The sequence below is a fragment of the Engystomops pustulosus genome, chromosome 11, assembly GCF_040894005.1.
Source record: "Engystomops pustulosus chromosome 11, aEngPut4.maternal, whole genome shotgun sequence".
NCBI lineage: Eukaryota > Metazoa > Chordata > Amphibia > Anura > Leptodactylidae > Engystomops > Engystomops pustulosus.
Window position 1 is genome coordinate 16,720,646 of NC_092421.1, and position 20,462 is coordinate 16,741,107.

At 41.3% G+C, this 20,462-nt stretch overlaps 1 protein-coding gene across 1 annotated transcript in view; it reads left to right on the forward strand.

The window, feature by feature from the left end:
- PCDH15 (protocadherin related 15) overlaps positions 1–20,462 on the forward strand; it is a 934,666-nt gene that overhangs the window by 247,966 nt on the left and 666,238 nt on the right. Inside the window, exons 3-4 of the mRNA XM_072131129.1 lie at positions 10,286–10,300; positions 10,935–11,000. Coding sequence (XP_071987230.1) covers positions 10,286–10,300; positions 10,935–11,000 — 81 coding nt within the window. The remainder of the gene's footprint in view (positions 1–10,285; positions 10,301–10,934; positions 11,001–20,462) is intronic.

Consider the following 20,462-nt stretch of genomic DNA (forward strand, 5'->3'; position numbering starts at 1 on the left):
TGAGGGTTGAATAGGACTGAGAGTATGGTTGACGGTATTCGTGGAAAAATTATCTGTGGGTGGACTGGTATTCTGGGTTTGTGATGTGTTGGACTGATGTGGGGCATGTGTAGAATTCTTCTTAATGTCTTCTTTTTCTTTGATTTTACCTTTTTCATCTTTTTTTTGAACTTTCATATGAAGAGGTTGATATTTTTGACCATGTGGTGTGCTACCGAGGGGTTTGTATTTCGAGTTATGAATCACTCTTTCCCTTTGTTTCTCCCCCTCTATACCCACCTGGCTCAGCGGATGAACTTTGACAGACCAGGGTTTTAGAGGTACTCCAGTTTCTCACCGTATAGCATCGCCACATTGACACCGTTCCCAGTGCCAATTGTGCCACGCGAAGGAAGACATTCCCTGGCAGCGACCTATTTTCTACCTTCCTCCTTTTCTCGCCAACCCAAATATGGATTATTTTGGGCGAAGATTGAACCAACGAAGAGAACTCCTCAGTAAACTATTTGGTGATCAGGACAGTGCTAATTGCCAACCAGACACCAACACCATAAAGACAAAACAAATGACTGATCTATTTCTGAGGTTTGAAGACCTTGCAAAAAGAGAGCTACATCATAGCCTAGATGTAATGTTTTTAGAATATTTCATTAAGAAAAATTACATCCCCAAAGGTTTGTCCATAAAAATCCCCTCTGCCTTCCCAGATGACACACATTTTTCCACAGAGTGGGATCAATGTTTACATGATTACTCCCTAGGACTCATGACCAGAATTATAAATAAACGCTCCACTGAATGTGACAAACTCACACATCTAATTAACGATCTAACAGATAAACTATCCACCTACAGAGACCATCCTGATTTTAATACGATAAATGCAAACATCCAAGATAGACTTAAAAATTTAGAAGACAATATAGCCAGCAAAAAAGCCAAAAAATTTCTATCTAGTACGCAACCGACACATAATTATTCAGCTCAGAGACAAGACCGGTCAGAACACTTTGAAAATAGGAATGCATCTAAAGCATTTAGGGCAACCAAGCTGACTCATCAAACAAACACCAATATTACCAGCAATCAAACATCCCACACTACTTTTATTAAAAATCTCCCCAAACAATATCCAAACAAGCACCCTGAGAACAATCTAACAGGAAGAGTGATTCATAACTCGAAATACAAACCCCTCGGTAGCACACCACATGGTCAAAAATATCAACCTCTTCATATGAAAGTTCAAAAAAAAGATGAAAAAGGTAAAATCAAAGAAAAAGAAGACATTAAGAAGAATTCTACACATGCCCCACATCAGTCCAACACATCACAAACCCAGAATACCAGTCCACCCACAGATAATTTTTCCACGAATACCGTCAACCATACTCTCAGTCCTATTCAACCCTCAACATTATGCCCAAATTCCACCTGGCTTACTCTACACGATACATTCTTCTCCCACAGTCAAGATACTGTTATTGCACTCAACCATACAGACCCAAATAATATCATCCAAATATCCACATATAATGATACAGCTAACATCTCCACCGAAACCCTCCCCCCAGTTTCACCATTCAGTAACACATCCAACGTCTCTTTTTTAGAGATTGGCCCGACAAGACCACAAACACCAACTCCCACGCCAATCAAACCAAAGGAATATACGAATACAGCAAAAACCCGCTTCCTCGAGTATTTTATCCCGCTAAACACACCGAATTCAGAAAAAACAATAATGAAAAAAAGAAAAAAAGAACAAGAGGCTGTAGGGGAGGGAGAAAAAACAGAAAAAACAGAACCCAAAAAGATCAAGAGACACTAACTCACACTGAGTTACAATCTAGCACCAGCTCGGTAAAAATTTTCAATCTATCTAATCATGTCTTAACTCCTGGAGAAGAATCTCTACTCTCCAGAGGTTTGAATTTCTGCCCCAGTAAAACTACTGATGACTTCCAGCTATTTCTTGATGCTAATACATTTATCAAAAAACTGACGCAACAGAGATATTTTAAAATCAAAAATACTTCTAATACAACTGAAGAGAAAAATACAGATCATGATATCGACCCCATGGTTCACCAAAAAGTGAAAAACAAAACATCCTTTAATCCGATTAACTATCGGGGCCATTTCCTTGAAACCTTTCAATCACTAATCACACAGGATTTCTTAAACATCAAGTCCGCACAAACAGGACAAAAAAACCTCATTAATGCCGAGTTTCTAGCCCTGAAGAGTTTTAAGGAGAATAACTCTATAGTAATAAGAGCGGCGGACAAAGGAGGCGGGATAGTCCTCCAAGAACGGACTGACTATCTTAAGGAAGCCCTCAATATACTAGGAGATGACAACTATTACACGAAATTAAACACGAATCCGATCAAGACCCACATAGAGAATTACAACATCTTAATTAAGAAAGCACACGACCAGAAAATTTTAAATAAAAAAGAAAAAAACTTTTTATTGGCTGACCACCCAGCGATACCTTTTTTCTACCACTTACCTAAAGTTCATAAAAACCTTACCAACCCACCTGGGCGTCCGATTATATCTGGTATAGATTCACTCACTTGCAATCTATCACATTTTTTGGATTTATATCTCCAACCTATAGTGACAAACTTACCATCGTTTCTGCGAGATTCCACCTCCCTTATTAGAGATTTATACAGCTTCCAATGGAAAGACAACTTTCATTTTCTCACTCTAGATATCACCTCCTTATATTCAAATATCCAACATCATCTGGGGATAGAAGCCACAAATTGGTATTTAAGAAACCACACGTCCCTCCCCGAACATCAAGTGAATTTTTTGACAGACAGTCTAAGATTCATACTAGAACACAACATGTTTTCCTTCGAAAATACTCTATACCTCCAAAAAAAAGGAACGGCAATGGGGACTCGGGCCGCCCCCAGTTATGCCAATCTATTTATGGGGAGGTTCGAGTCCCTTAACATCTACTCCCATCACAACTGGTCTATGAATATAAAATATTACAAAAGATACATAGATGATTTGTTTATTATATGGGAAGGAGAAGAAGTTGAAGCTCAAGAATTTGTTAGACATCTCAACAGCAATGATTGGGGCATCAATTTCACCATGAATATAAATAAAAGAGAAATAGTATTTCTCGATCTATTGGTATTTTCAGATATGGGCAAAATTCTAACAAAAACACATTTCAAGTCAGTAGACAGTAATAGTTTCCTGGATTTCAATAGCGCCCATTTTCCCAAATGGCTAAATAACATCCCCTTTAGCCAATTCCATCGTATCAGAAAAAATTGTACCATAACGAACGATTATAAAAAGCAGTCTCTCATTTTAAAAAAACGCTTCCATGAGAAAAAATATCCAAAAAAATTAATAGAAGAAGCCTTCAAAAAGAACCTGACGATCCATCAAAACGAACTACTACAAGAAAAGATAGATCGAACCAACACCAACAACAAGAAAACTTCCAACAACAAATCTTTCTCATTCAATTTTATTACCACCTTTGATAAAGGGAACAAGGAAATACGAAGGATCCTAAATAACCATTGGGGAATTCTGTTAAAAGACCCCCATCTTAAAGGGGTCATACCAAAAAGACCCCAAATTACCTTCCGCAAAGCCACGACATTAAAAAACATCCTTGCCCCTAGTAAACTAAAACCAGCCAATATTCCATATCCTAGAGAAATAAAAGAGAAAAAGGGCATAAAGAAATGTGGCCATAAAAAATGCCTTTGCTGTGACATGATTATTTCAGGCACCTCTTCATTCAAATCTTCCCACACAGGAGAAACATTCCAAATCAAACAAGCACTCTCCTGTGCTTCGGACTTCGTTGTATATCTGATCAATTGTGCCTACAATATGTAGGCCGTACTATTCAAACCCTGAGGATAAGGATGAATGGCCATAGACACAAAACTAAGATGGGATTCTTGAAACAAAGTTTATCGAAACATCTGACATTAGCCAACGATTGTTCCTTCGAAAAATTAACCCTTATCCCGATTGAACAAGTACCTACAGAATGCAACAACAGAGTTAAAACACTCAACAGACGAGAATCATACTGGATATTCAAATTAGGGACATTATCTCCAAACGGCCTTAATGCTATTATAGAATCCACTTGAAGTTCATCACCTTATCTCCTTAACCCACTTATCATCACCTATACTACTTACCCTTTTCATCATTTCATCTGCATCCATCACACAATGTAAGCGAGCTCATACCGTAGATCGCGCTACACTTGACCCTCATAGGCTTCCGTAGAAAAACTCACGTCACAGCCAAACCCCCGAGTCACCTAGCAACCGCGAGACCCAAGCAAGCGTCTAGGTCACCACGGAAACTCGTTGTCAAACACAAACGAGGCTATCCACACTTACCCAGTTCCGGTCTTGTCGGTCCTCATATCCTCCGGTATTGTTTAGCTTTTTACATACATCCATCTCACATCTTTTCATGACAACAAAAGGACATATACACCTATACTTGTACATGAATAAGGTAATTTTTATGTTTTTTAGTTTTTAATTGTGTAAAACTTGTTATAGATTTCTGTGACGTAATGACTCGTGCTTTTACCCGGGCTAATTCCCGGTCTCTTATTTGTGTATTTAAACCTGCAGTATACCATGTAACCTTATGCCTGACGAAGGCTCAGTTTCTGAGCCGAAACGCGTTGCATATATCTTTGTTTTATCCACTTTTAATAATAAACCTCAAACATTTTGGGAACGCTAATTGTCCCTAGAGGTTATTTTAAAGGAAATATCTTCCCAAGCGCCAGATTCATTCCTGTATTTCATCCGATTGGGATCACCACTATATTTTCTCCAAGTTGCTTTTTTAAACTAGACTAAGAGGTTGTATTATAAAACATTATCCTTCATAACTTAAAAGGAATGGACGATTTTCCTCATGCGTTTTTCTAATGTAAGTGTTGGGGGACAGCATATTACAGCCAGATATTCCTGTCCCTAAACAGGCCTTAATCTTACATTCATGAATACTATCCACTAATACTATACTACTAAGGTTGTGTTAGAGACCACTTGACTATCCATTGGTGGGCATTTTATGTCTGATGTAAAAGGCAGGAGGCTTCACTTTACATATCAAGAAAGCAGTATATGACATGAATGGACTGTGTAAATTAGCTGAGTTAAAATATATTAACAGATATGTTTATACAGATTCTCAGTTTTAGCACCTTTAATGCTTTGAAAATATTATATTTATGGTATTGTAAAAAACAACTACAGGTGGGGACCACAGACCACTTCTCAGTAGCAATGCTTTCTGGCTGATGTTTTGGTCAATTTTGAAAGTTGGTGGCGCTTTCACACTTGTGATAGCATGAGATGGACTCTACAACCCACACAAGTGACTCAGGTAGTGCAGCTTATCCAGGATGCCACATCAATGCCAGCTACAGCAAGAAGCTTTGGCATGTCTGTTTGGCAGTGTCCAGAGGCTGAAGGCGCTACCATGAGACAGGCCAATACACCAGATGATGTGAGGGGGGGCATAGGAGGGCAACAACCCAACAGTAGGACCGCTATCACTGCCTTTGAGCAAGGAGGAACAGGAGGAGCCCTTACAAATGTGCATGAGTTTGCACAAACAGTTAGAACCTCACTCCATGAGGATGGTATGTGGGGCCGACGTCCACAGATAGGGGTTGTGCTCACAGCCTAACATCATGCAAGATGCTTGGTATTTACCAGAGCACACCAGGATTGGCAAATTCGCCACTGGTGCTATGTGCTCTTCACAGATGAAAGCAGGTTCCCACTGCATCGGAGGATGCTTTTGTCCAAGTCTGGGAGGAGATCCCTTAGGAGACCATCTGCAACCTCATCCGGAGCATGTTGAGGCATTGTAGGGATGTCATACAGGTACGTGGAGGCCAAACACAATACTGAGCCTCATTTTGACTTGTTTTAAGGACTTCAGATCAAAGTTGGATCAGCCTGTAGTGTGTTTTTCCACTTTAATTTTGTGGTTGACTCCAAATCAAGGCCTCTATTGGTTAATAAATTTGATTTCCATTGATGATTTGCTTGTGATTTTGTTGTCAGCACATTCAACTGTGTACAGAACAAAAGTATTTATTTTTATTTATCTTTATGTAAGAAAGAAAATGGGGATCTACATCTATAGCAATATATTGGACTAGCACTGCCTGCACCTAAAATAACTAATACATGAGAAGTGTACACTGTTGTGCAGTCTACGTTGCTAAATTCCCCTACACTGTCCCACACTCCTATATTAGTTCTAAGTGCAGGCAGTGCTAGTGCAATGCCTAATGCTATAGATGAAGATCACTGTATTTCTTTCTAAAAATACATGAATATGACAACAGTATTCATAGTAGTAGTAGCATGAAAGCCTTAATCATCATAGTCTAGTATGCTTATACTAAAAATGAATGCTGGTCCATTTGCATTCTTCTGCAAGCCTATGGCAAGATGAGGCATATCTTAAAGATCATTTTCGTTGAATACATATATCACTGTTGCATTTAGAAAGTTTATGAAAATGGAATTCCTTTATAGAAAAAATGTTCTGTTATTTTCAAAAACACAAATATGGCTGCTTGATATAAAAGAGGACCTTTACACCACCTCCATCAAATCTTACTCTTTGCATTCTTTAATAGATGTTGTGTCACTATTCCCAGCTCAGTTGGAATTTTCTCTTTAGCCTCCACCATTCCAGAGTTTTCATTTTGAATCTTAACACAATCTTGCTCTGCCCATCTAACAGTAGACATGAAAAAATAATGACAATAATTGCTTAGGAATGGTGGGGGCGAGTGGGAAATTCCAACTACGTGGTATCCATTGGAACTATGTCTATAAAAACATGCATTAGTGAATGTAGTGAAAGGTTCTCTGTAAAGAAAATCTACGTAAAAAAAAAAAAACAATCTACACACACTCGCCTGTCCTCCCCTTCATTCCAATCCCAGAACTTGCCTTCTATAATCTTGACACTGCAAGCATCACCTAAAAAAAAAAGACTTCTAAAAAGCAGCCTGGAGGGCAGTGACACAATGTCCAGTGCTCTGGACTGCTAATTTTTCACGCGTCTCGCACCTCCCTCTCCCATGCTGGGAGAGGGAGGTGGAGTCACGCGAGAGGCATTAATTCACGTCTCTTGCATTATAGATGCCACCCTCTCCCATGTTGGAGTGGAAGGTCATATCACTCAGGGGGCGTTCATAATTAGCATCTCATCCCCACGCTCCAGGCAACTTTTTAGAAGTTTTTTTTTTCTAGGTGACATTTGCATGTCAAGATTGGAACAGACAAGCTCCGGGATCATGATCCTTTTTGTGAGTGGTAGATTTTCTTTAAATGTAGTTGAAAAAAATTGGATAGTTACTATCAAACAGAGTTTATCTGTAATAATATGTCTATTTGGTGCTGGGACTGATGCAAGTGAATACTGTAAAACATTGCTGAATATTCTGGCTCTAGTAATAATGGGAAACAAATTGAAGCTAAAAATTACCATATAAACATTTTAGACACATGGCTATTTATTTGTAATATTAAAAAGAGCGATACTTAAATTTCAAATTTGCTTTTGTTAATGATTTTTGGTGTGGAGAGAAAAGTGAATTATGTAAAATATGTTTGATTTGTGATCCCAGGTTAATAAATAATGTAAGCCTTAAATCAACAGCAATGTCAAATTTATCGGTTTCAATGTACGTCAGCTTAAACCTCTAATGCAATAAAAAATATGCACAGTTGTATCCTGCTATAAATTTTAAGATCCCTGCTTTGAAGACAGAAATTTCTATTATAGAAATTACTTATTTAGTTATTTTATAAGTGTAGCTGGCACGGGCACCCCCGTGATCCATACCGTGGATCGCGTATGCACCGTGCCTCCCTCCGCTGCCCTGCTTCTGCTGCTGCCCTGCTCCCGCTGCCTTGGACTTGCCTCTCCATGCTCCCGCTCCTGTCTGGACTAGGCCTCGCTCCCGGCAATACTTCAAGATTTAAAGGGCCAGCGCACAGGGGATTGGTGCTGGCCACTTCCGGGAATGCATTTAATGCGGCGGCTCCCATCATTCCCCACCGGATCCACAAGCCATTCCCTGAAGAGAATACATGAGAATGCATTCCTGTGTATCCTGCGTTCCTGTGTATCCTGCGTTCCTGTTTATCCTGCGTTCCTGTGTATCCTGCGTTCCTGTGTATCCTGCGTTCCTGTGTATCCTGCATTTCCGTGTTTCCTGATCCGTGTGCTAGTCCGTTGCTGTGTATCCTGATCCGTGTGCCAGTCCGTTGCTGTGTTTCTGATCCGTGTGCCAGTCCGTTGCTGTGTTCCTGATCCGTGTGCCAGCTCCTACGATTCCTGACCTGTGTCCTAGTGCATCTTCATGTGCTGTTCTCCTGCTGTCTCCGCGGATACAGACTGTTTCCTGCATTGCTACCTTGGCTGCCACTGCGGGCTAGTCGCACCTGTGGAATGACCTGGCGGTACCCCTCCGCAGCAAGTCCATCCCACTTAGACTTCAGTCCCAGGTGTCGACAAGTACCATCTCCTGCGGTGATCCAGAGGGTCCACAGTAGCCAGGGATTTTTTATAGCGACATCGCAATATGTGTGCCACCATATATCGTTACTTTCACACTTTTGTCGATTTATAATATGCATTTATCAGCTTCTATTAATTGATTTCATTGGAGAATCCATGACATTGGGACTGTTACTTGAAGGATCCTGTTATACTTCAGAATAAAGGGTACAAGGAGCTAAAACTGGAAATATGCAGTGCATAAATGAACAGTGTACAATGATGCTGAAGGTGCATAAAAGGGGAATTTCGATAGGTTCGGAGATACGCGCGCACAGCTGCAAAGTGAAGAATAGAATTAAAACATTAAAAACAGTGAATACAGGACCATTTAAGTGCAGAACACATTGAAAGAACACTATTCTTCACATTCCAGATGTTCCGAACATCTCCTAAATTAGCGGGAGACACGCGCGAACACCTGGAAAGTGAAGAATAGTGTTATTTCAATGTGTTCTTACAAGTAAAACATATGGAAACATGTGTAATATTTTTTTTTTACAATAAAAATACTTTTATTCAATTTATTTTATTAATTTACTGCTCGATCTCGAGCCGGCAAGATACTCGTCCGAGTAACGAGCCGGTCCGAGTATGCTAATACTCGACCGAGCAGTAAACTCGGACGAGTATACTCGCTCATCTCTATGCAGAACACATTCAAATAACACTATTCTTTACATTGCTGATGTTCGGTGAACATCTCCGAACTTAGCGGGAGACATGCGCGAACACCTGTAAAGTGAAGAATAGTGTTTTTTTAATGTATTCTTACAATTAAAATATCTGGAAACATGTGTTATGTGTTGAAGAACAGTGTAAACACTGTTCTTCACTGTCTTTTATTAATTCAATGCTCGAACTCGAGCCGGCGAGATACTCGTCCAAGTAACGAGCCGGTCCGAGTATGCTAATACTCGACCGAGCAGTATACTTGGACGAGTATACTCACTCATCTCTAGTAGCTACCTTGTTAGCCGATGTTTGGCTTTTTTGGGTATACATTTTTTTTTATCATTTTACAATATAACAGATGCCACACATATGCCTATAAACACAGTACTAAATAATTCATATGTATGACATTCTTGTCCGGGCCCCCACCGACCACTACATAACATACAAAAAAAAAACTTTTATACTTTCTTACCCACACAGCAGAGAAGAAGTAAAACATAAAAAAATGCTTGACCGTTTAAGAAGTTTTTCCCCATAACTAAGGATATGAGCCAATTAACCCCCCCCCCCCCAACTTTTGCTGGAAATCATAACCTGGTTTTACATTTCTAAGTACCGTACATTTTTTTTTACCTATTAATGACTGCTGTATCAGGTTTTTATACTACAATTCATTCCACACAAAACAAGACCCCATACAGCTATAGCGATTGAAGTTATAGCTTGTAGAAGGCATTGATGAGAACAACTAGGAAAAAGCCTGGTCATTAAGGAGGCGGGGAGTAAGGAGTTAAGTCATTTCTTTCTTAATTTTGTTAATACTAGAATTTTATGTGCTCTCTTTCCCCTCTTGTGACTGTCTGCTAATCCCTTTTTTTCTTCTGTTTGAATGACGCATCTCTACAATGATTGTCTTCTCATTTCTTTTTCTTTCATAATTCTTCTCTGCTTCCTTTGATGAATATACTTTTGACTGCAGACTGGCAATATGAGGGTAAGATGTCACGAGCTGGAAGTCCTGAACATTGCTTGTCTGTTATTCATATCCATTCTTCTTATAACATGATTCAAATTCTGCTCACTCCCTTCAATTAGATCCTTTTGATCAGAATTAAATTCCAATTATAGTTGTTTTTGTTGTGAAGCTTTAATTATAATGTTTTCTTTTAAATCATCGGTTATTTTTGCTGTAAATTACCATAATATACTTCTAGTCCACAAGGACTTCAACTTCACAACTATTTATATATGTCTGACTTTGGAGCGTCGCTAAATACGTGTTTCCAAAATCATTCAATTTTCATATAAATCAACGCAAACTTTTGATGCTCATTTCAATGGCTGTGATTAGCGGCTTTTGGTGTTCTACGTGACCAGTGTATGTCGTGATGTGGTAGATGCTTGTTTGCATTTTAGGTGTGTTGATGCCTCTTCGATCAGTTCAGCATTTTATCAGTACAATGACCCAGTAAAACCATTATGTGCCGCCATTATATTACATTGCTCTCTGCAGCCTGGATTTCCCAATATCATATCTATTAAAACTGCCATAACAGCAGCATCATTTTTATTACTTCAAATACCGAGCAGTCTTGGGTTAATTCATTTTTTTCCCCCTTTGTTTGTAGATTGTGAATTGGCAAGGTCTGGTCCACCGGCTACTATAGTTGCTATAGATGAAGAAAGCAGGAATGGTAAGCGTATTTGGTTACTACTTTTTTGCATAGATCTTGATTAAAAAGTAAATTTTTGGATTTCCAAATGCACTGTCAAATATCAGCAGTTAAAGGGGTTATCTGGGTGTATAAATTTACTTATGGCCGGGCTGGGACGGGCTATTTAAAAATAACAAACGTGTACTTGCCTCCTCCGGCACCGCTGATGTCCCGTACCACAGTCCGTTTTGATCCGTGCCCCTGTTTGTTTACAGGTCCACAGAAGCTGCGCACAGGGAACTTCCGGTCCACAATGTGACCGGCTCCTCCCATCCGCCCCCATCTCTCAGCGTTGTAAGCGCTGGGAGATGGTGTCGGATGGGAGCTTCTGGCCGTCCGGAAGCTCCCTGTGCACCCCTGTATACAAACCGGCGCACAGATGAGACTGACCACGGCGCGGAACATCAGTGGCACCGGAGGAGGTAAGTACACGTTTATTTTTTTTAAATTGCCTGCCCCAGCCCTAAGTAAATTTGTATACCCGGATAACCTCTTTAATATATTGTTCAATTAGAAGATCTTGTAATTTTGTTATAGAAATCCATAGGGTATGATTTTACTGTAGGCGTTCTATAAGCGAACATAAACCGGATCTAGTACTATGTTATGCTTCAGTTAACGGACAGTTTTGAAGGCAGAATTGTAACTTAAGGAAATCAACCAGTCATTTTGACTCCCTGCAGTGTAAATATAGTAATATGTTGGTGCATTGTTCCTGTAGTAAAGCTAATGGAAATGGAGCACAAGGGCTCCAGTAGGCACTACCAGAGCCCCTCCAGATTCTTACACTCATATTCTTCCCACAGCCCTTATAACATGCTCCCCTGATCCTCCAGCTAGCCCCATCCCATTGACTGCCAGATATATCATGGCAGCACAGACGTAATAATCCCTGCTGCTGTTATATAACAGCAGACAGAGGGAGGGGTGAGCCATAGGAGCAGGTGGTGTGTTACAGGGGCTGAGGGGAGCAAGATACAGCCAGAGCCCAGATCAACTAGCGGCTCTGGTATTCCTCCCCTGCACTCTATTTGCCTATTTGCATAATGTTAAAATTGCATTTTTTAGCTTAAAGGGTTATTCTCTTCTGGGCATTGTCGTTTAATTGAATTTATCTCCCATATACAATCATCGATTCAATTGGATGTTTTTAAAAAAAATGTACCCGTGTGGAGATAATTTCCCAAAAATGCAGCCATGTTGTCCTTGGATACAACCACCTCTGTTGAAGTCATTTTGCAAAGAAATAAAGAGTTTCTTTATGTGCAGCAGTCGTCCCTGGGTAATGAATGCTGAATCTCAGTGTTCAGGCAGGGCTCAATATTGCATGTTTGGCCACCACTGCCATGGTGCGGGGGTTGTCATATTTAATGACAGATCCTAATAAACACGTCATTGTATTTATGGATTTATTTATTTTCAGATTTTGCATCTGATCTGATCAAAATATTCCCTTTCTCAATGTTTTTGCACACATTTTGATCTGTTATTCCTGTAATGTAAAATTAAATTGAGATCTATGTGTTAACAATTATGGATATTTTACTACACACTCCCTACACTCCCTACACTCTCCAATATAATATATAAAGCTGAATGTGTGTGTATCTACTAAAGGAATCTGCACTGTCCCATTTACAATCACCCGCTCTCTTTGTTTCTATTTTGCTAAAGGTCATTAAGCTTTGAGCTTTGATTGGTTACTATAGGCCAGTGGTGGCGAACCTATGGCACGGGTGCCAGAGGTGGCACTCAGAGCCATTTCTGTGTGCACTCAGACCATTGCTCCAGGACAGAGTTCACCAAATCCACCTGCAGTCCCAGACAACTTAAGAGATGCTGCTCTCGGTGCTGTTTTAAAGCAATATTTTATTGGCTGTTTGGAACTGCAGGAAAAGCGAGTAGGTGTTGAGAGAACTGCAATTTCCTGCTGGACCCACAATTCTTCTCTTACAGAGAGACCTTGGAGAGAAGGTATGAATCTTAATTTGTCTTCCTTCTTTCAACTGTATTGGTGGCCTCAGGGGGGTCGATACGATTGAAAGAGGAGGAAGAACAGGTAGAAAAAGTTTACAGTTTAAAATGCCACGTTGGAACTTCACAGTAAATAAGTGGATTTTGGTTGTAGTTTGGGCACTCGGTCTCTAAAAGGTTTGCCTTCGCTGCTATAGGCAATGATTATAAGACAGCGTATGTGTGAGGTAATATGAATAGAGATATAGATGGAGACAGAGATAGATAGATTGATATAAAATATTTTTTGTTGATCCATTCTATTTTGTTATAGCTTAGAGCAGTTATTTACTATCCCGGGCAACGGAGGGGGCTACAGCTAAACTTAATAACACAGAAATGGTCCGTGAGTAAGAAAAAGTGCCCTTGAATAACTAATAGGGTAAATTAGTGTTTTCAAAAACTTCCTGTAATGTCAGTAGCTCTCTAAACAAGTTGGAAACATTTTAGCCATGTTGAAATATCTTATGCAATGCTGCATACTTGAAGAAATTAAGATAAAGAAACAAGAATGATGTGCCTATTTTTGTGGAAAGTACATTTAGGCAATGAAATAGAAAGTGCCCTTGCTGAAAGTTGGAAAAACATGCTGGATCCACATGAGGGCAGCAAGTCAGGGTAGGGGTCAGCAATTGGTCAGCATCGCAGAACTCTAAAAAGATAAATAATTTATAAACTGGCTGTAAAAATAAAACCAGCTTACAGCTCACATATTTAAAATAAAAATGCACCATCCTAAAGGCAAAAGTGTTATATATGTGTAATATGTCCAAATGTAGATTCTTAATTGAATATGTCTTTGCACCTTTTATAATGTGTCTAGCACAGTTGGGATTTTTTTCTGTAGTCTCCAACAGTCCTAGTGTTTATAGGCCATCAACTATGCTGTGGGTTGTTTCTACATCATGGAATTGCAAGCCTAACAATGGGCAGCCTAATTAGTGCGTTGGGTGCGGTAACTAATGGCACTGAAATCTCAGGATCAATGCATCTATTAAAGAGTGCAAAAGGTCTTCTTTTAAGAAACCAAAAGCAAACGTACGTACTGAAAGTAAGCCATATAATGCAAGTGCATAAATGGGGATACAATTTAACTGACCTAGAAAGACAGCCCCCTCGTAATGTCATCAACTTGGTTTAATGTTTAACTTAAAGGGGTGTTCCCATCTGGGCATTTACATTTAATTTAATTCATTTGCCATATGTAAACATTTCTTCAATTGGATATTATTAAAATAATGTTCCTCTGTGAAGATAATTTCTCATAAATGTAGCCATGTTGACCCTGATGACTTCCTCTGATACGACCACCTCACATTTTGGCAGCAGTGGCCAGACATGCGCTATTGAGCTCTGGATTCGACCACCTGGATTCAGCAATCATTACCACAGGACGGCTGTGGGACATGCAGTAACTCCCAGACATTTCATATACAAAAAGCTTTTGTTTCTTTATGCAATCCCTCCAGCAGAGGTGGGCGTATCCAAGGACACAGTCTTGTTTGTAAGGGACCATATCACTACATTTATGAGAAATTATCTTCACACAGGTAAAATTTTTTAAATAACATCTTATTGAAGAAATGTATATATTTGGCAGATTAATGAAACAGAATGTGAATCCCCAGACGAGAATACCCCTTTAATTACAACTCAATTCAAATGGCGATTACAGGAACCCTTTCTCCTGAGCAGGGAAGGTTCTATATTCGTCAAAAACATGTTCTAATAGATAAGGGAAAACTTTTAACGGGTTGGCCACTTTACCTAAAAAGTTTTGTAATGTGTGGGGAGGGCAGGATATTAGGTAATTTACCAATATACATCTATTAAAACTTCTTCTCCGCTTTCATGATATGTAAAGTGAAAAGGGTCATGTGATCTCTATCTGTCCATGAACAAACACCTTGCAGCCATCTTATGGTCAGGAATATCTGGCTGATGAGGTAGAAGAAGGAGGCTTCACTGTACATATCAAGAAAACAAACGGACCTCTGGATGTTGGTAATTACTGTACTTAAGTCCTAGGCTACAATAAACAGCTGTAACAGTTATCAATGGTGCCTGTAATTAAGATTTATTGTTAATCCTGGTTCTAATGACAACCCAACATTTTTAGAATCCAATTGTCACCAAATTGTCCAATTGAGACCAAAAAGAATTTGTCTGGGGTTACAATTAAAAGTATACAGTTCCCACTTGCATACAAACTCAACTTAAGAACAAACCTCCAGAACCTATCTTGTATGTAACCCGGGGACTGCCTGTAGATGTATATTGGTAAATTAACTTATAATTACTTAACTCCTCCTCCCCACACTTACACACACATTACAAAAACATGAGGAAAAGTGGACAACCCCTTTAATTTCTGATAAAGGCCAGCTAGTAGGGGGCCCAAGGGTTTGCAGCTATACACACACTTGAATAACAACAAAAAACATGATTTTGGGATGTTTTTATCGGGTGTTATACAATATATGCCTATGTGTAGCCATCTTCTGGTTGTGATATGGTTTGCTTCTTGTCGAGAGATTTGCTAGGAAGTTACTATACTCATTTATATTGTTTAAAACATTGCAGTATTTAACTGAAATTGCAAAAGAAGACGTGTACGAAGCTTGTACATTGTACATTGTTAGTGCCATTGAAAAAAATAAATGTATATAAAAGTTAAACAAGGAATGAGAGAAGTTGTGGATGAACAATAAGTTGAGGGTCTGGTAATTCAGTCTTCACAAAATGATAGTTTGTTCTTCATAGTATTTTGTTTCACTAGTTATGGTATATGGAATGATAGGTGTGTGTGTGGGGGGGTTCAAGGATTTTTTTTTGTCTTTTTGAAGAAAGGTACAGATCTGTGGAAAGAGATATTTCTTCCTTGGTCGAAGAGTAACAAAAGCAAAATACTGTTAAATTATATTTTGGATTTTTTTTTTTTTGGTATGGCTCCAATATATTGACCTACATATAATTGAAAAGTCAAAGCCAGAAAAAGTGTCACTTGGTTGCAATATATCATGTGCTGCAATAGGTAAAATTGTGTTACTACTGTATATCATATGTTGTACGGATGCCGTAACACTGATTATTTCTCAGATTTAGATGGTTTGTTTGGCATTGAGTGAAATTGCATTTTCAAGGTTATGCCTTCCGATATGAAGGTGCTCAGGTTCTTTAGATATTTGGAAGAAGATGGATTAATGAACACAAATAAAAAGACAAATAGCAAAACTAACACCTAGACTACGGACACTGCAGAGTTTATGTTTATATTTTATTGAGAACATTGAGAAAACTGGACACCATATGATTGTTACTATTGTGTTGTGATTTAGACTAAATGTATTGCAAATAATTTGGCAACTTTTATCTCTTTCTGTAGGAGCCTCAGTTTAAAGGGAACCTACCACCACGAATCTACCTATAAAGGTAGATCGGGTGGAGGTGGATGTAAGGGACGTGAGGATAGCTCTTTTTAGAGCTAATCCTCACGTCCCCGCTAACTTTAGGTATACTTTATTAACCTAATATGTAAATTTTGTTATGCGGCTACTGGGGCGTGGAGTAGCCGGCACGAGGCTACACAGCGCGGCTACTCCACGCCCCAGTAGCCACATTATTCCTCCTACCCTGTTGCGTGCGGAGCGCAGCTCCTCGTAGCTGCGCGCCCTCGTCTATCATGATGGCGTTCTGCGCATGCGCAGAACGCAGGCCGACGGCTGAGCAGTCCCAGCTCCGAGGCCGGAGCTACTGCGCATGCGCAGTAGCCGGCTTGTCGGACGAGGGCGCGCAGCTACGTGGAGCTGCGCGCCGCACGCAACAGGGTAGGAGGAGTAATGTGGCTACTGGGGCGTGGAGTAGCCGCGCTGTGTAGCCTCGTGCCGGCTACTCCCCTCCCCAGTAGCCGCATAACGAAATTTACATATTAGGTTAATAAAGTGTACCTAAAGTTAGCGGGGACGTGAGGATTAGCTCTAAAAAGAGCTATCCTCACGTCCCTTACATCCACCTACCACCCGATCTACCTTTATAGGTAGATTCGTGGTGGTAGGTTCTCTTTAAGCTCCTCTTTAAAGGAAATTAGCCATCAATATCAAGCATGATAAAGCTGGCGCTCATAGACCACACAACTGTGGTAATCTTCTTCTATTTGTTATCCTCCTTCCTTCTACAATCAACTTTTAAAATTCTGTGGCCTCTGTGGAGCATTAATTGGGCTCCTCTGTGCTGCAGCTTCACAGGCTGTTACACTCTGCAAATCCACTTTCCCCACTCCCACTTTGTCCCAAAACTTCTACTGCAGAGATTACATCAGGTGGAAGTGCTGATGGATCAAGTGTAACAGCCTGTGAAGCCAAATCATTGACCGGCTCTGGTAACACTCCTAATCAGATTAGGATTAGCCTGATTTTTGAGGGTGCATTCCCACGTTCAGTTTTTTACATGCAGTTTTTGAAACCAAAACCAGGTGTGGATTATAATGGGCAAAAACATATTATTAAAAAGAGTTACTCCTCCTCTTTTGGCCCCTCGACTACTGGTTTGGACATCAAAAACTGCATCTGAAAAACTTAATGCGGGAACGTGCCCTCAAGGTGGATATTAGAAGGAAGGAGGCCATAGATAACAAATATAAGAAGATAACCACAGTCACGGAGCCTGGATCTATGAGTAAAGTTCATCAGGATTAGAGATGAGCGAACATACTCGTCCAAGCTTGATGCTCGTTCGAGCATTAGCGTACTCGAAACTGCTTGTTGCTCGGACGAATACTTTGCCCGCTCGAGAAAATGGCATCTCCCGCCGTTTTGCTTTTTGGCGGCCAGAAACAGAGCCAATCACAAGCCAGGAGACTCTGCACTCCACCCAGCATGACGTGGTACCCTTACACGTCAATAGCAGTGGTTGGCTGGCCAGATCAGGTGACCCTGGAATAGACTAGCCCCTGCCCACGCTGTTCGGATCATTCTGTGTCTGGATGCCGCTAGGGAGAGAGCTGCTGCTGGTCAGGGAAAGCGTTAGGCTGTTCTATTAGAATAGTGTTAGGCAGGAGTGATTCTACAAGAACCCAACAGCCCTTCTTAGGGCTACAATAACGTTATACATTTTTTTTTTTTATTTGCTTGTGGCTGGGCTTGCTGGCACTAGTAGTGCAGCTAGTACCATATTGTGAGGAATTTGCAGGGGGACTTGCTACCGTTGTGTTTAGCTCTTAGTGACACGCATATCCACCTCAAACACCGAAGTGGGACAATTTATTAGGGGTTTGATTAGAATTAGGCAGAGTCTGCTGATTTATTTTTTTTTTTACCTTTATTTCATTTTATAGCTCAAACTCATCTTGCAAAGCAGTGTGTTTCATTGTAGGCTACAAAATAGCCATAGGAGAACCTCAACGGCTTACTTAGGCCTACAATAGCGTTATATTTTCCTTTTTTTTGTTAGCTTGTGGCTGGGCTTGCTGGCATTAGTAGTGCAGCTAGTACCATATTGTGAGGAATTTGCTGGGAGACCTGCGACCGTTGTGTTTAGCTCTTAGTGACACGCATATCCACCTCAAACACCGAAGTGGGACAATTTATTAGGGGTTTGCTTAGAATTAGGCAGAGTCTGCTGATTTTTTTTTTTTTTACCTTTATTTCATTTTATAGCTCAAAGTCATCAGGCACAGCACAAAATCCAGTTGTGTGCTGTCAGTGTAGGTTAGAAACTAGCCATAGCAATAGGATAGCATAGTTTTGTTAAAAAAAAAAAAAAAAAAATATAAACACAAAAAAAAAAAATTAAAAGTTTACACTTTAATTTTGAAAATGTTTAACCCGAGGGCTAGGGGTAGAGGACGAGGGCGTGGACGTGGGCGTCCAACTACTGCAGGGGTCAGAGGCCGTGGTCCTGGGCGGGGTGAGACACCACCTGCTGATGAGGGAGCAGGGGAACGCCGCAGAGCTACACTCCCTAGGTTCATCATGTCTCAAGTTACTGGGACTCGTGGTAGAGCACTGTTGAGGCCAGAACAGCGCAAAGAGGTGATGTCGTGGATTGCGGACAATGCTTCTAGCCATTTGTCCACCAGTCAGTCTTCCACGCAGTCCACCCATGTCACCGAAAGCAGCACTCCTCCAGCTCCTCCACCTCAGCCTCCTTCCCCCCAGTCTGCCCCCTCCCAGCAAAATTTGGCATTTGAACCGGCATACTCTGAGGAACTGTTTTCTGGACCCTTCCCACAGTCACAAACCACTTGTCCGATTGCTGCTGAGCAATTTTCCGATGCCCAGGTTTTCCACCAGTCGCAGTCTGTGGGTGATGATGACATTATTGACGTAGTGGAAGAAGTGTGTAAAGAGGTGTCGGACGATGAGGAGACACGGTTGTCAGACAGTGGTGAAGTTGTTGTCAGGGCAAGAAGTTCGAGGGGCAAGCAGACTGAGGGATCGGAGGATGATGAGGTGACAGACCCAAGCTGGGTTGATAGGCCGGGTGAACACAGTGCTTCTGAGACGGAGGCGAGTCCTATAGCAGAACAGGTTGGAAGAGGCAGTGGTGGGGCCAGACGGAAAGGCAGGGCCAGAGCTGGTGCATCAGCGCCAAATGTTGCCCGTAGTCAAGCTCCCGTGGCGAGGGCTAGATTTTCAGAAGTCTGGAGGTTCTTTAAAGAAACACCGGATGACCGACGGACTGTGGTGTGCAACCTTTGCCAAACCAGGATCAGCAGGGGTTCCACCACTACTAGCTTAACTACCACCAGTATGCGCAGGCATATGAATGCTAAACACCCCACTCAATGGCACCAAGCCCGTTCACCTCCGGCCGGGCACACCACTGCTCCTTCCCCTGTGTCATCTGCTAGTCAGCCCCCTGCCCAGGACCACGGCCCAAACACCTCCCGTGCGAAAACCCCATCTTCGCCTCCACGATCCTCCACAGCATCCACCAGCGTTCAGCTCTCCATACCCCAGACGCTGGAGTGCAAAAGGAAGTATAGCGCAACCCACCCACACGCCCAAGCCCTCAACGTCCACATCTCCAAGTTGCTTAGCCTGGAGATGCTGCCCTATAGGCTAGTAGAGACCGAGGCCTTTTGAAACCTCATGGCGGCGGCCGCCCCTCGGTATTCGGTCCCCAGCCGACACTACTTTTCCCGATGTGCCGTCCCAGCCCTGCACAAGCACGTGTCAGAGAACATCATCCGTGCCCTGACCAACGCCATTTCTGACAAGGTCCACCTGACCACGGACACGTGGACGAGTGCTGCCGGGCAGGGCCACTATATATCGCTGACGGCACATTGGGTTAACTTGGTGGAGGCTGGGACCGAGTCTGACCCTGGGGCTGCTCATATACTGCCGACGCCGAGGATTGCGGGGCCTACCTCGGTCCAGGTCTCAAAGGCCTAGTATGCCTCCTCCTCCTCCCACCCCTCCTCCT